Raw genomic sequence first — 14,230 nt, forward strand, 5'->3', positions numbered from 1 at the left:
TACCCGTCAGTCTCTGGTACAGTGTAAGAGTATGGCGTTCATTCTGCACCCGTCGGTCTCTGGTACAGTGTGAGAGTGTGGGGTTCATTCTGTCCCTGTCAGTCTCTGGTACAGTGTGAGAGCATGGGGTTCAGTCTGTACCTGTCAGTCTCTGGTACAGTGTGAGAGTATGGGGTTCATTCTGTACCTGTCAGTCTCTGGTACAGTGTGAGAGTGTAGGGTTCATTCTGTACCTGTCAGTCTCTGGTACAGTGTGAGAGTTGGACTTCACAATGTGTCTTCCAATCTCTCATGCAGTCTAAATTTATAACGTTCTTAGAGACTCATTCTTACAATTGAACTCTTTGATTAAATCAAGTTTGCTTTTTAAATAAAATCATACAATGTGATGAGGCCACACAGCTTGGAAGAACAATATTTTCTGTCTGGGTAACTTTCGAACTGATAGCATGAACATTAAATTTTCAAACTTCTGGTAATGCTTCCACCCCCCCTCACCAATTCTCATCCCCTTTTCTTCTCTCATCTTGCCCACCCATCACCTCTCTCTTGTGCTCCTCCCCCCTTTTCTTCCATGGCCTTCTCTCTCTTTCACCAATCAACTTCCCAGCTCTTTACTTTTTTCCTCCCCTTTCAGGGTTCACCGATCACCTTGTTTTCTCTCATCCCTACCCCCACCTTTTAAATCTACTCCTCGTCTTTTGTATGAGTGTGAGGGCAGTTTGCTGTTCTCGGTGTCGGATGTGGGAGGCCTTGGAGTCTACAAGCCTCCCGGACGTCTACATCTGCTTGGCGCTTGCGAGATGCAGCTCCTAAGGGACCGCGTTATGGAACTGGAGCTGCAGCTCGATGACCTTCGTCTGGTCAGGGAGAGTGAGGAGGTGATAGAGAGAAGTTGCAGGCAGGTGGTCACGCCGGGGCCACGGGAGGCAGATAAGTGGGTCACGGTTAGGAGGGAGAAGGGGAAAGGTCAGGTAATAGGGAGTACCCCGGTGGCTGTGCCCCTTAACAACAGGTACTCCTGTTTGAGTACTGTTGGGGGGGACAGCTTACCCAGGAGAAGCGACAGTGGCCGTGCCTCCGGCACAGAGTCCGGCCCTGTAGCTCAGAAGGGTAGGTCAAGGAAGAGGAGGGCAGTTGTGATAGGGGACTCGATAGTAAGGGGGTCAGATAGGCGATTCTGTGGACGCAGTCCAGAGACCCGGATGGTAGTTTGCCTCCCTGGTGCCAGGGTCTGGGATATTTCTGATCGTGTCCAAGATATCCTGAAGTGGGAGAGTGAGGAGCCAGAGGTCGTGGTACATATAGGTACCAATGACATAGGTAGGAAAAGGGATGAGGTCCTGAAAGGAGAATATAGGGAGCTCGGAAGGGAGTTGAGAAAAAGGACCGCAAAGGTAGTAATCTCAGGATTACTGCCTGTGCCACGCCACAGTGAGAGTAGGAAGGCGATGAGGTGGAGGATAAATGCGTGGCTGAGGGATTGGAGAATGGGGCAGGGATTCAAGTTTTTGGATCATTGGGACCTCTTTTGGCGCAGGCGTGACCTGTACAAAAAGGACGGGTTGCACTTGAATCCTAGGGGGACCAATATCCTGGCAGGGAGATTAGCGGGGGCTACTGAGGTGACTTTAAACTAGAATGGTTGGGGGGTGGGAATCAAATTAAGGAGGCTAGGCGTGAGGAGGTTAGTTCACTACAGGGGGATGGGAACCAGCGCAGAGAGGCAGAGGGGTGTAAAGTGAGGGTAGAAACAAAAAGTACTAAGGAGAAAAGTAAAAGCGGCAGGCCGACAAATCCAGGGCAAGCATTAAAAAGGGCCACTTTTCAGCATTATTGTATAAGGGCTAAGAGAGTTGTAAAAGAGCGCCTGAAGGCTTTGTGTGTCAATGCAAGGAGCATTCGTAATAAGGTGGATGAATTGAAAGTGCAGATTGTTATTAATGATTATGATATAGTTGGGATCACAGAGACATGGCTCCAGGGTGACCAGGGATGGGAGCTCAACGTTCAGGGATATTCAATATTCAGGAGGGATAGACATGAAGGAAGGGGAGGTGGGGTGGCGTTGCTGGTTAAAGAAGAGATTAACACAATAGAAAAGAAGGACATAAGCCGGGAAGATGTGGAATCAATATGGGTAGAGCTGCGTAACACTAAGGGGCAGAAGACGCTGGTGGGAGTTGTGTACAGGCCACCTAACAGTAGTAGTGAGGTCGGAGATGGTATTAAACAGGAAATTAGAAATGTGTGCAATAAAGGAACAGCAGTTATAATGGGTGACTTCAATCTACATGTAGATTGGGTGAACCAAATTGGTAAAGGTGCTGAGGAAGAGGATTTCTTGGAATGTATGCGGGATGGTTTTTTGAACCAACATGTCGAGGAACCGACTAGAGAGCAGGCTATTCTGGACTGGGTTTTGAGCAATGAGGAAGGGTTAATTAGCAATCTTGTCGTGCAATGCCCCTTGGGTAAGAGTGACCATAATATGGTGGAATTCTTCATTAAGATGGAGAATGACATAGTTAATTCAGAAACAAAGGTTCTGAACTTAAAGAGGGGTAACTTTGAAGGTATGAGACGTGAATTAGCTAAGATAGACTGGCAAATGACACTTAAAGGATTGACGGTGGATATGCAATGGCAAGCATTTAAAGGTTGCATGGATGAACTGCAACAAATGTTCATCCCAGTTTGGCAAAAGAATAAATCAAGGAAGGTAGTGCACCCGTGGCTGACAAGAGAAATTAGGGATAGTATCAATTCCAAAGAAGCAGCATACAAATTAGCCAGAGAAAGTGGCTCACCTGAGGACTGGGAGAAATTCAGAGTTCAGCAGAGGAGGACAAAGGGCTTAATTAGGAAGGGGAAAAAAGATTATGAGAGAAAACTGGCAGGCAACATAAAAACGGACTGTAAAAGCTTTTATAGATATGTAAAAAGGAAAAGACTGGTAAAGACAAATGTAGGTCCCCTGCAGGCAGAAACAGGTGAATTGATTATGGGGAGCAAGGACATGGCAGACCAATTGAATAATTACTTTGGTTCTGTCTTCACTAAGGAGGACATAAATAATCTTCCAGAAATAGTAGGGGACAGAGGGTCCAGTGAGATGGAGGAACTGAGCGAAATACATGTTAGTAGGGAAGTGGTGTTAGGTAAATTGAAGGGATTGAAGGCAGATAAATCCCCAGGGCCAGATGGTCTGCATCCCAGGGTGCTTAAGGAAGTAGCCCAAGAAATAGTGGATGCATTAGTGATAATTTTTCAAAACTCGTTAGATTCTGGACTAGTTCCTGAGGATTGGAGGGTGGCTAATGTAACTCCACTTTTTAAAAAAGGAGGGAGAGAGAAACCGGGGAATTATAGACCGGTTAGCCTAACGTCGGTGGTGGGGAAACTGCTGGAGTCAGTTATCAAGAATGTGATAACAGCACATTTGGAAAGTGGTGAAATGATCAGACAAAGTCAGCATGGATTTGTGAAAGGAAAATCATGTCTGACGAATCTCATAGAATTTTTTGAGGATGTAACTAGTAGAGTGGATAGGGGAGAACCAGTGGATGTGGTATATTTGGATTTTCAGAAGGCTTTTGACAAGATCCCACACAGGAGATTAGTGTGCAAACTTAAAGCACACGGTATTGGGTGTAAGGTATTGGTGTGGGTGGAGAATTGGTTAGCAGACAGGAAGCAAAGAGTGGGAATAAACAGGACCTTTTCAGAATGGCAGGTGGTGACTAGTGGGGTACTGCAAGGCTCAGTGCTGGGACCCCAGTTGTTTACGATATATATTAATGACTTGGATGAGGGAATTAAATGCAGCATCTCCAAATTTGCGGATGACACGAAGCTGGGTGGCAGTGTTAGCTGTGAGGAGGATGCTAAGAGGATGCAGGGCGACTTGGATAGGTTGGGTGAGTGGGCAAATTCATGGCAGATGCAATTTAATGTGGATAAATGTGAAGTTGTCCACTTTGGTGGCAAAAATGGGAAAACGGATTATTATCTGAATGGTGGCCGATTAGGAAAAGGGGAGGTGCAACGAGACCTGGGTGTCATTATACACCAGTCATTGAAAGTGGGCATGCAGGTACAGCAGGCAGTGAAAAAGGCGAATGGTATGCTGGCATTTATAGCGAGAGGATTCGAGTACAGGAGTAGGGAGGTACTACTGCAGTTGTACAAGGCCTTGGTGAGACCACATCTGGAGTATTGTGTGCAGTTTTGGTCCCCTAATCTGAGGAAAGACATCCTTGCCATAGAGGGAGTACAAAGAAGGTTCACCAGATTGATTCCTGGGATGGCAGGACTTTCATATGAAGAAAGACTGGATGAACTGGGCTTGTACTCGTTGGAATTTAGAAGATTGAGGGGGGATCTGATTGAAACGTATAAGATCCTAAAGGGATTGGACAGGCTCGATGCAGGAAGATTGTTCCCGATGTTGGGGAAGTCCAGAACGAGGGGCCACAGTTTGAGGATAGAGGGGAAGCCTTTTAGGACCACAATTAGGAAAAACTTCTTCACACAGAGAGTGGTGAATCTGTGGAATTCTCTGCCACAGGAAACAGTTGAGGCCAGTTCATTGGCTATATTTAAGAGGGAGTTAGATATGGCCCTTGTGGCTACGGGGGTCAGGGGGTATGGAGGGAAGGCTGGGGCGGTGTTCTGAGTTGGATGATCAGCCATGATCATAATAAATGGCGGTGCAGGCTCAAAGGGCCGAATAGCCTACTCCTGCACCTATTTTCTATGTTTTCATCTCCAGTCTTGCCGAAGGGTTTTGGACGGAAACATTGACTGTATTTTTTTGTTCTATAGGTGCTCCCTGGCCTGCTCAGTTCTTTTGTCTGTGTTGATTGGATTTGCAGCAACTGCAGATTTTCTCCTGTTTGTGCCACAATGCTGTACATCAGTGTATCAGCGATGATGTGTCTGGTTACATTGTACTAATCTGAATGGACTGTGGAGCAAAGCCTCCAGAGCAACAAGTCCAGGCTATTGAATCCAACTCTGGTCTTGTGATAAATATGTAACTTTCCTCGAGTCTCTGCATGGCGCGGGGGGGGGGGGGGGGTTGAATAGTGTGTAGCGTGTAGCAACATTCGGGCTGATGGAATTGAGAATGATTTTGACTGTAGATACGTAACCCATGTGTCCACAGTGATCAGTGATGGGACCTCTGTCTGATCAGATTAAAACACACATGGGTGATCAGATTGCTGATAACACAAATGTGGGTGCAGTTGTGGGTGGTGAGGAAGGTTGTCAAACAGACAGAACTGGATGTAGATCAATTGGAATCATGGATGAAGAAATGGGGGGCAGAGTTTAATCTGGACAAGTGTGAGGAGTTTACAGGTCCAATGTTGGAGGAAACTCCACAGTAAATGGCAACACCCTTGGAAGCACTGATATATCTTGATGTGTTTGTCCATAACATACTACAAGTGAAATTGAAAGGAAATAAACTGCTATAAAGATCACAGAGTGAGAGGACTTGGGGGGAAGGGGGTGTCTGTGTAGGGTAATGAAATGGGTGGAAACACGCAGAATTAACAACCACCAACATTGAGCTGTGTTTCTCTTTAAGAGGCTGGACAGATGTTATGATGTAATTAGGTGATTTTTTTTAAACTGTGCTTTGTTTCTGTGTTTGGAGAACAATAAATGAGTCGTTATAGTTGTCCTTAAACATAAAATGCCTCATGCCATTTTATTTGCAAAAACCCACAATAACATACTGGGTACCTGTAGCATTCACACCACAAGAACACCGCAGTGTCAAGCTGCACCCAGAAAGCCTGATCACATTCTCTTCAGCTTCAATGGCATTGCTGACTCTGGGTTTACCATGGTCGAATGCCAGCAGGGTCATAATCAGCAGAAACTCTCACAAAGCAGCTCTGTTTGTATTGTGTGCTTTAGTAGGTCTGTGGGAGATACCCAGAATGTGAAACTATACTAATGGAGAGAGACACACTGACCCAAGTCACAGCTTGATGGGCAGAGGAAAACAGAGAATTTGATGTTGTGTCCTGATGCCTGAACTATGCCCAGTTACAAATGTTGTTCCTCCAAACTGTGTTCAGCTTCACTGTAACAGTGTGACATCAGACATCAACATGAAAACTAAAATAATCTCAGCTGAGGTGTATTTTCTTTCACCTGTTGATCTTCTTTGCAAACATTTTACAGGGCAGAAAAGACTGAATTTCTGTCTGAGAATCTCAAACACAACAGTGTGTTGGTTCTCACGTGTTTGTCAGTTCCCCAACATTCGAATGCTACCAACCATTGAATGTGAAGGATGAGATGGTTGAGAAGACAGCACACCAGTCTTTGCAAGGAGAACCCCAATACGTGGACATGTCCTTGATCTGACCTGATAAATGGCCAGTGTTGATACTGGTGAGCTGACATTCACCGCAAGGGATTCACCAGGCCACTGCACCCGCAGATACACCAGCAAGTTCACACGGGAAGAGGCCATTCACCTGCTCCGTGTGTGGGACGGGATTCATTCAGTCACATGACCTCTTACAACACCAGCAAGTTCACACGAGAAGAGGCCATTCACCTGCTCTGTGCATGGGACGGGATTGATTCAGTCACATGACCTCTTACAACACCAGCAAGTTCACACGGGGAGAGGCCATTCACCTGCTCCCTGTGTGGGGCGGGATTTATTCAGTGACATGAGCTCTTACAACACCAGCCAGTTCACACGGGGAGAGGACATTCACCTGCTCCGTGTGTGGGGCGGGATTTATTCAGTCACATGAGCTCTTACAACACCAGGCAGTTCACACGGGGAGAGGCCATTCACCCGCTCCCTGTGTGGGACAGGATTCATTCAGTCACATGAGTCATTACAACACCAGCCAGTTCACACGGGGAGAGGACATTCACCTGCTCCGTGTGTGGGACAGGATTCATTCAGTCACATGAGCTATTACAACACCAGCCAGTTCACACGGGGAGAGGACATTCACCTGCTCCCTGTGTGGGGTGGGATTCATTCAGTCACATGAGCTCTTACAACACCAGCCAGTTCACACGGGGAGAGGACATTCACCTGCTCCGTGTGTGGGGCGGGATTTATTCAGTGACATGAGCTATTACAATACCAGGCAGTTGACACGGGGAGAGGACATTCACCTGCTCCGTGTGTGGGACAGGATTTATTCAGTGACATGAGCTATTACAACACCAGCCAGTTCACACGGGGAGAGGACATTCACCTGCTCCGTGTGTGGGACAGGATTCATTCAGTCACATGAGCTATTACAACACCAGCCAGTTCACACGGGGAGAGGACATTCACCTGCTCCCTGTGTGGGGCGGGATTTATTCAGTGACATGAGCTATTACAACACCAGGCAGTTCACGCCGGTGAGCAGCTGTACTTGGCTCTGTTGTCTCGGTCTCTCAGTACAGCTTCACACCTGCTCCGAGTGTGGGAGGAGATTCATTCAGTTGACCCACTTTGTGAGGCTCCAGTGAGTTTATAATACATAGAGGACACACTTCGGTCTTGTGTCGGTAAGGAAGTTTATGCAGTCATCCCACCTGCTGAAACACTGGCAACTTCACAGCAGGGAGGAAGTTGAAATAAGCTCCATGTGAACATTTTAATCATCATGGTGACTGAATCTAGTTGGAAGTTCATGTGAGACTGTTAATGTCAGATTCTGCAGATATTGCAGCTGATCACTGAGCATTGGAGGGTTCGTTCTGCTGATGTTAGTTTTAAACAACACTGGTGTTTAATATTGTGGATCTGTGACAAATTAATCAGTTCTATTTCAGATCCTGTGTCTCAGGTGCTTCCCGCCTGTCACACAGCTAATGTACAGTAGACAGGCCACTCAGTTCATCTGGTACCTGCTCATATTCCTGTTGCACAGCAGAGCCTTCAAACCCATCCCTGCTGTTCACCACTCACTCACCCTATAAAATTCAGCTTGCAACTGCTCACCGGTCTGTGAATGAACAGGTTTACTTTGAATTAAATCCCGATCTTTCTGGAAACTGCAGAAGATGAATTCACGAGGGTTTTGTCCCAAATATTCCTCATCCCTCACAGCTCTGGACCAAGGATGAAGTCTTGTGTGCTTAAAATCTTCCTGTCCTGCTCTATTCATTGTTTTGTGTCATTTTCACTGATTTCGAAGGGCTGTGCCTCACCCTGCCGGGCTGTTGCAATACAACACTCTCCTCTAAAGTACGACAGCAGAATGGTGGAGCAGAAACAAGAAGGGTCAGCACAAATGAGGGCTTTGGGGCTCCAGATGTGATGGAGGCTCGAGTTTACGTAGAGTAGAAGGAGGGAATCAGACCAGGAGGATGAGGCTGCAAATGAAAGTTCAGCAACATTTGGAAACTGATTGAAAAAAAAGGTTTATGTTTGCAAGATACTGGAGGGAGTCAGTGGCCCTGGCAGCATCTGTGCAGAGGAATAAATAGTTGATATTATGGGCCAAGACACTTCATCCTATCTAGACTGTTTATTCCTCTGTTTAGCTGCTGCCTGACCTGCTGAGTTCCCACAGTACTTTGTGTGTGTCACTTTACAGTTTATTCCCAGCATCTGCTGAACCTCGAGTTTCATATCTGTATTTCTAAATGAGTGGGACTGTGACAGTTGTCATACAAAATGCTTGTTGACATTGAGTAATAAACAGGAGAAAATCTGCAGATGCTGGAAATCCAAGGAACACACACAAAATGCTGGAGAAACTCTGCAGGCCAGGCAGCATCTGTGGATAAAAGTACAGCTGACGTTTTGGGCCGAGATTCTTCAGCAGGACTGGAGAAAAAACAATGAGGAGTAAATTTTAAAAGGTGGGGGAGGGGAGAGAGAATTCTTAAATTCACACAAAGAAACTCTACATCACTAATACTATCATTGCTACAGCTGGTTTCCAACACATTAAGATATTCTTGTAAAACCTTATTGCTACATTGTTTAGTCTCTCCACCTATTTTGATTATGAATTGCAGCAAATGACCGAGCCAGGACTCAACCGTCTCTCCTTCAGGAACAATTGTATTACCTTCTTTAATCAATATTCGGAACCCTATGAATCCCACACCCCCATTTTCTTAGTCATTCCCCAAACATCTTCAAGTTTAATAGTCCTTCCAATACTTTCACAATATGACCTCCAGTAAATCTTTTTCACAAGCTTCATTACTTTCCTCACCACGGCCTGTGACCTGTTACACTTAATATGATTACGCGGAGAGTGATACTTCCTAACTTTCCGAAATGCCACGTTTCTCTCAGTAACTGCCTCTGCACACTCCTCCGTCCACCATGGTACAGCTTTTCTCCCACTACTGCACTTTTTAAATTGAATCTCTGCCACCACTATTTGATGAATAATGTCACAACGTTTCTTTGCAGAAATCCACATCATCCTCACCATTCAGCCCAGGCAGACGCTCAGCACATAAAACATTCAAACTTCTCCCAATTTGCTTTACCAGAGTTCCACCTCCTGAAAGTGGCCTCATGCCCCCTATATAAATCCAAACCCAAGCTTATAAACATAGGGAAACGATCACTCCCCAATGCTTCATCTCCCATGACATCCCACTACTCACTCCAATGTTCAAAACTAAAGTTAAATTTACAGCATTTTCAGAACTATTATGAACATTAAATCTCGTACCTCTCCCACCATAAAGACTAACAGGATATGAAATATCTGAAACTCTTCTATAAACAAAATATTACCAATCTGAGAACAACCCCACAGTAAATTAACTATGTGTTAAAATCCCCACACCATACAACGCTTAGTGAGCTAGAGCTACGTATACTCTCCAACAAATCAATCGGAAGCTTTCCACAATGGTTATAATAACACACAAACACGAGGAAATCTGCAGATGCTGGAATTTCAAGCAACACGCATAAAAGTTGCTGGTGAACGCAGCAGGCCAGGCAGCATCTCTAGGAAGAGGTACAGTCGATGTTATAATAATATACCACTTTATTGCCCCTACCTGTGGAATCAAATGTGTCTTCAAATGCCTCATACATTCCATTTACATCCACAACTTTATGCCCTCTCCCTCTCTTTAAAAAATACTTGCAACACCACCTCCTCTACCAACTAATCTATCACGCTTAATTACAATATAACACTGGAAGGAAGAACTTAAATGCGATAACAATCAGGTTTCCTGAATACATATAACATCACATAGACTTGATAAATCAGAAATAAACGAAGTTTTGACCATTAGAAATCAGGCTTCTGAAAATCGCCCTTCTGATGCAGGCGGGGCGGGAGGTGCGGAATGTAGTGGGGCGTTTATGATTGGTGAACCAGTGCCCATTCTGATTTGAAAGAGCAAATATTCCAATCACAGGGCTGCCTTATTCACCAATCAGACTGTAGAAGCGCGGAAAATACCGTCTAACCGCCGAAATATACTGAAATTTGCAATACACCGCCAAAAAAGCCTTTGTTGCTGAAATTAAACCACAACAGGTTTGTTTGTCGGCCCCCGTTACTGGAGTCCGACACACTTAAACAAAGTGTAGTTAATATTGCGATGGTGTCTGAGAAATTAGTTCACCGATATCTTTCAATTGATAAACGATTGGAATAAAACCGGTCCTCAGCTGCTGTTCGCGGTCGGTCATTGTGTAAACTCAAGTCAGTTTAGCAAGGGGTCACCCGTCAGAAAGTGGAGCTTTAACAAGTACTCTGAACGACCCGTGACAGTGTTCAGCTCTCGCGTCGGAATGGGGTTAAGAGAAGTATCGAAAATGGGACAAAGCTTAATGAACCCACGGTATTTAAACCAGAAACATTAGCGTCCATGTCAGAGAAATCTGATGACCGAGAGGAAGCGACGGGGAAACGGGTGTGTAACGATTCCGTGTCTGGGCAGTTGGCAGGAATTAACAGAGAAATTGGGATTATACTGAGCAGCGGACAGCAAGTTCTGATTAACGGGGATAAGATTCTGAATGAGCATTTCAACAAAAAATTCCAAATTTACCTCAATTCCATGTCTCAACATCGTGTAACTCTTTTAATGAAACCGTGAGTGGCTCTTAAAAGAGCCTTTGATTTTCCGGTTTGTTTTGTCAGTGAACTTGTCTTCACTTGGAGCTGGTGTACTTGGTCACCGCCTTTGTCCCTTCGGACACGGCGTGCTTGGCCAGCTCCCCGGGCAGCAGCAGCCGCACGGCGGTCTGGATCTCCCGGGAGCTGATGGTGGACCGCTTGTTGTAATGGGCCAGGCGGGAAGCCTCGCCCGCGATGCGCTCGAAAATATCGTTGACGAATGAATTCATGATGCTCATGGCCTTGGAGGAGATGCCGGTGTCGGGGTGAACCTGCTTCATCACTTTGTAGATGTAGATGGCGTAAGTCTCCTTCCTCGACCTCTTGCGCTTCTTGCCAGTCTTGCTCGCTGGTTTGGACAAAGCTTTCTTGGCGCCCTTCTTGGGAGCGGGTTTCGCTGGATCAGGCATTTCCTCGTCGGTTTCAAACACAATAATAAGCAGAAGCTGTTCGGAGCGCGGTTTAAATAGGCAGCGCCCAAAGCGGTATGTTAATGAGGATGGGAATGCTGAGCATTTCCATTGGCTGTTTGGAGAAATGAATCACCAATCGGAACGCTGGGGATGAGAAGCGGCGCCAATGGGCGGGGTTTACCGCTGTCGTTTGATGCGGGAGGAAGTACTGAAGGGCAGAGACAGGCCGGGGTGCGGGCTGAAATTGAAAAGGGAAACGCAAATTTCAAAAGCCGAATGAAAATAAAATCAGATGAAATATTGTAAAATTAAACACTAGGACATTTAGTTCATGACATAGGGCTGCAGGAGAGTGAAGGAGAGATTTGGACATTTCAGTGTAAAGTTTAAATCGAGTTTATTTATGCACAGGTGAAAGGAACAAAGTATTTGTAGCAGCATCACAGACATTGCATCAGAGACACAACACTGACAAGGAACACTGAAATTAAATATGAATTATACCAAAATATTCAAACAGACAGAAGACTATCAGAACAAAATCAAAATAACAAACAGATTATGCCAGCAGTGGGAGAATCATCCCTCTTGTGCTTCTTCATCTCGTCACTCTGGATTCAGTGTCACACAACGCTGCCACTTTGATCTGGCCCATGCCTTCATTAACCAAGTCCAACACTTGCCTTTATTGCATCTTCCTTCTCCTTACACTGGTCATCGGGTTTGTGGGGGTGTGTGCCCCCTTGAACCTCAGGATTAGGTTTGAGGGTAGGGCTGGTGGATGTATATGCGGGGCTGGGAGAGATAATGCTGTGGAGTTTAGTGTGGTGAGATATGTGGGGCTATGGTGGATAGGGTAGTGCAGTGGAGTCAATTTAATCTGGCCCATTCCCTTCATTAACGTGGCCTGACACCACTTGGCTTAATGAACCGGGTGTTGCAAAGGGACACATCGTCAGTAATGCAACCTGGGGTCATTGGGTGTTTTGGGTCTTTAATCATGAGACATCCTCGCCCAGGCAACCCAGCCAGGGTTAATCAGGCCCGCTTGTGTTTATCCCATGGATCAAGGTAATGAGAGGCATGTAATTCTGCATGTTGTGGGTATTTTAAACCTTGTTACTTGGCTTTATTTTGACCATTTGGGGAGTAGAATGTTCTGAGGCCTAGTAATCAGGCTTTACCTCCAAGTAAGGTTCAACTTTCCTACTTTCAATTTAGAATTGTCTTTATTTTGCATCTGTATGCCTGGGATTGCATGGGTTAAATTAACAGTGTTCACTGCAGTACAAATTAGTGATTAGGTCTGTGGAGATTGGTCCATAATTCCAAAATGCAAACATCTCTGAAATCCAGAATTTTTTGTGCTGACATGACATCACAAATGGAGAATTTTACTCAGGATTAAATGGCTTGCCTAATGAAGAGAGTTTCACGGCTCTGGGCCTCTATTCATTGGAACTTCGAAGAAAGAAGGGTTACCAAATTGAAACCTATCAAATAGTGAAAGGGCTTGATTGAGTGGATGTGGAGAGGATTTTTCCTGTGATGGGTGTGTCTAAAACTGGACCACACAGCTTCAAAATAGAGGGGCATCCTTTTAGAATGGAAATGAGGACGAATTTCTTCAGCCAGAGAGTGGTGAATCTGTGAATTGTTTTGCAACAGGCAGCTGTGGAGGCCAAATCACTGGGTATAGGCAGAGATTGATAGATTCTTGATTGGTCAGGGCATGAAGGGATACAATGGAAGGCAGGAGATTGGGGCTGAGAGGAAAAATTGATCAGTGATGATGAAATGCCAGAGAAGGCTCAACAGGCAAAATGGTCGAATTCTGCTCCTGTATCTTATGGTCTTATGGACTCACTTAGTGACTAAATCTCTCCCAGAGATCTCAGCTTTGACTCAACCCAGCAACTGAGGCTCCACATTACTTATATAAGGAATACAGAAGTTCTTTGTTCTCTGATTAACAAAACATCTCATTTCCATCCTGAATGCTTGTCACCTCATTCTGAGCAACAGACACAAAATGCTGGAGGAAGTCAGCAGGCCAGGCAGCATCTATGGGAAAGAGTAACGAGTCGATGCTTCGGGCTGAGAATCTTCACCCTGAGATCTGATGAAGTGTCTCGGCCCGAAGTGTCGACTGTTAACTCTTTTTCATAGAGGCTGCCTGTCCTGCTGAGTTCTTCCAGCATTTTGTGTGTGTTGCGTTTGATTTCTAGCATCAGCAGATTCTCTCGTGTTTGTGATTTACACCTCATTCTAAGGGTATTTTCCTCAGATATGGAGTTCTCATTCAGGGGAAAGATCCTCCTTGCCTATTGCCTGTCATATCCTGAAAGAATCTAACAGATTTCCTCGTTTTCTCATGAACAGCAGGGAATACAGACCCAGCGCACTCACTCTCCTCTCATATAACCAACCTTCCATCCCCGGAACCAACCCAGTCAGTGTGGGGAACAGTCACTGCACTCCCTCTATTGCAGGGATATCCTTCCTGAGGAAGTGTGACCAAACCTGGACACGATACTCAAGGTGTGCTCTCACCAGGGCCCTATATAATCCCAGTGAGACCTCTGTACCCTCTTGTACAATCCCCATGGATCACAGGACAAAATACTGTTTGAACATAGAACATAGAATAGTACAGCACAGTACAGGCCCTTCGGCCCACAATGTTGTGCCGACCCTCAAACCCTGCCTCCCATATAA

The 14,230-nt window shown here is 45.5% G+C and overlaps 2 protein-coding genes across 2 annotated transcripts in view; both read right to left on the reverse strand.

Moving 5' to 3' along the window:
- The window catches only part of LOC140189109 (uncharacterized), a 579,671-nt gene that overhangs the window by 2,374 nt on the left and 563,067 nt on the right, over nt 1-14,230 (reverse strand). The window lies entirely within an intron of this gene.
- Nucleotides 10,952-11,513, reverse strand: LOC140188877 (histone H2B-like). The gene has a single exon (XM_072245538.1). The coding sequence runs from the start codon at nt 11,507-11,509 to the stop codon at nt 11,135-11,137; it is 375 nt and encodes a 124-aa protein (XP_072101639.1). The 5' UTR covers nt 11,510-11,513; the 3' UTR covers nt 10,952-11,134.

The sequence above is a fragment of the Mobula birostris genome, chromosome 28 (assembly GCF_030028105.1).
Source record: "Mobula birostris isolate sMobBir1 chromosome 28, sMobBir1.hap1, whole genome shotgun sequence".
Taxonomy (NCBI): Eukaryota; Metazoa; Chordata; class Chondrichthyes; order Myliobatiformes; family Myliobatidae; genus Mobula; species Mobula birostris.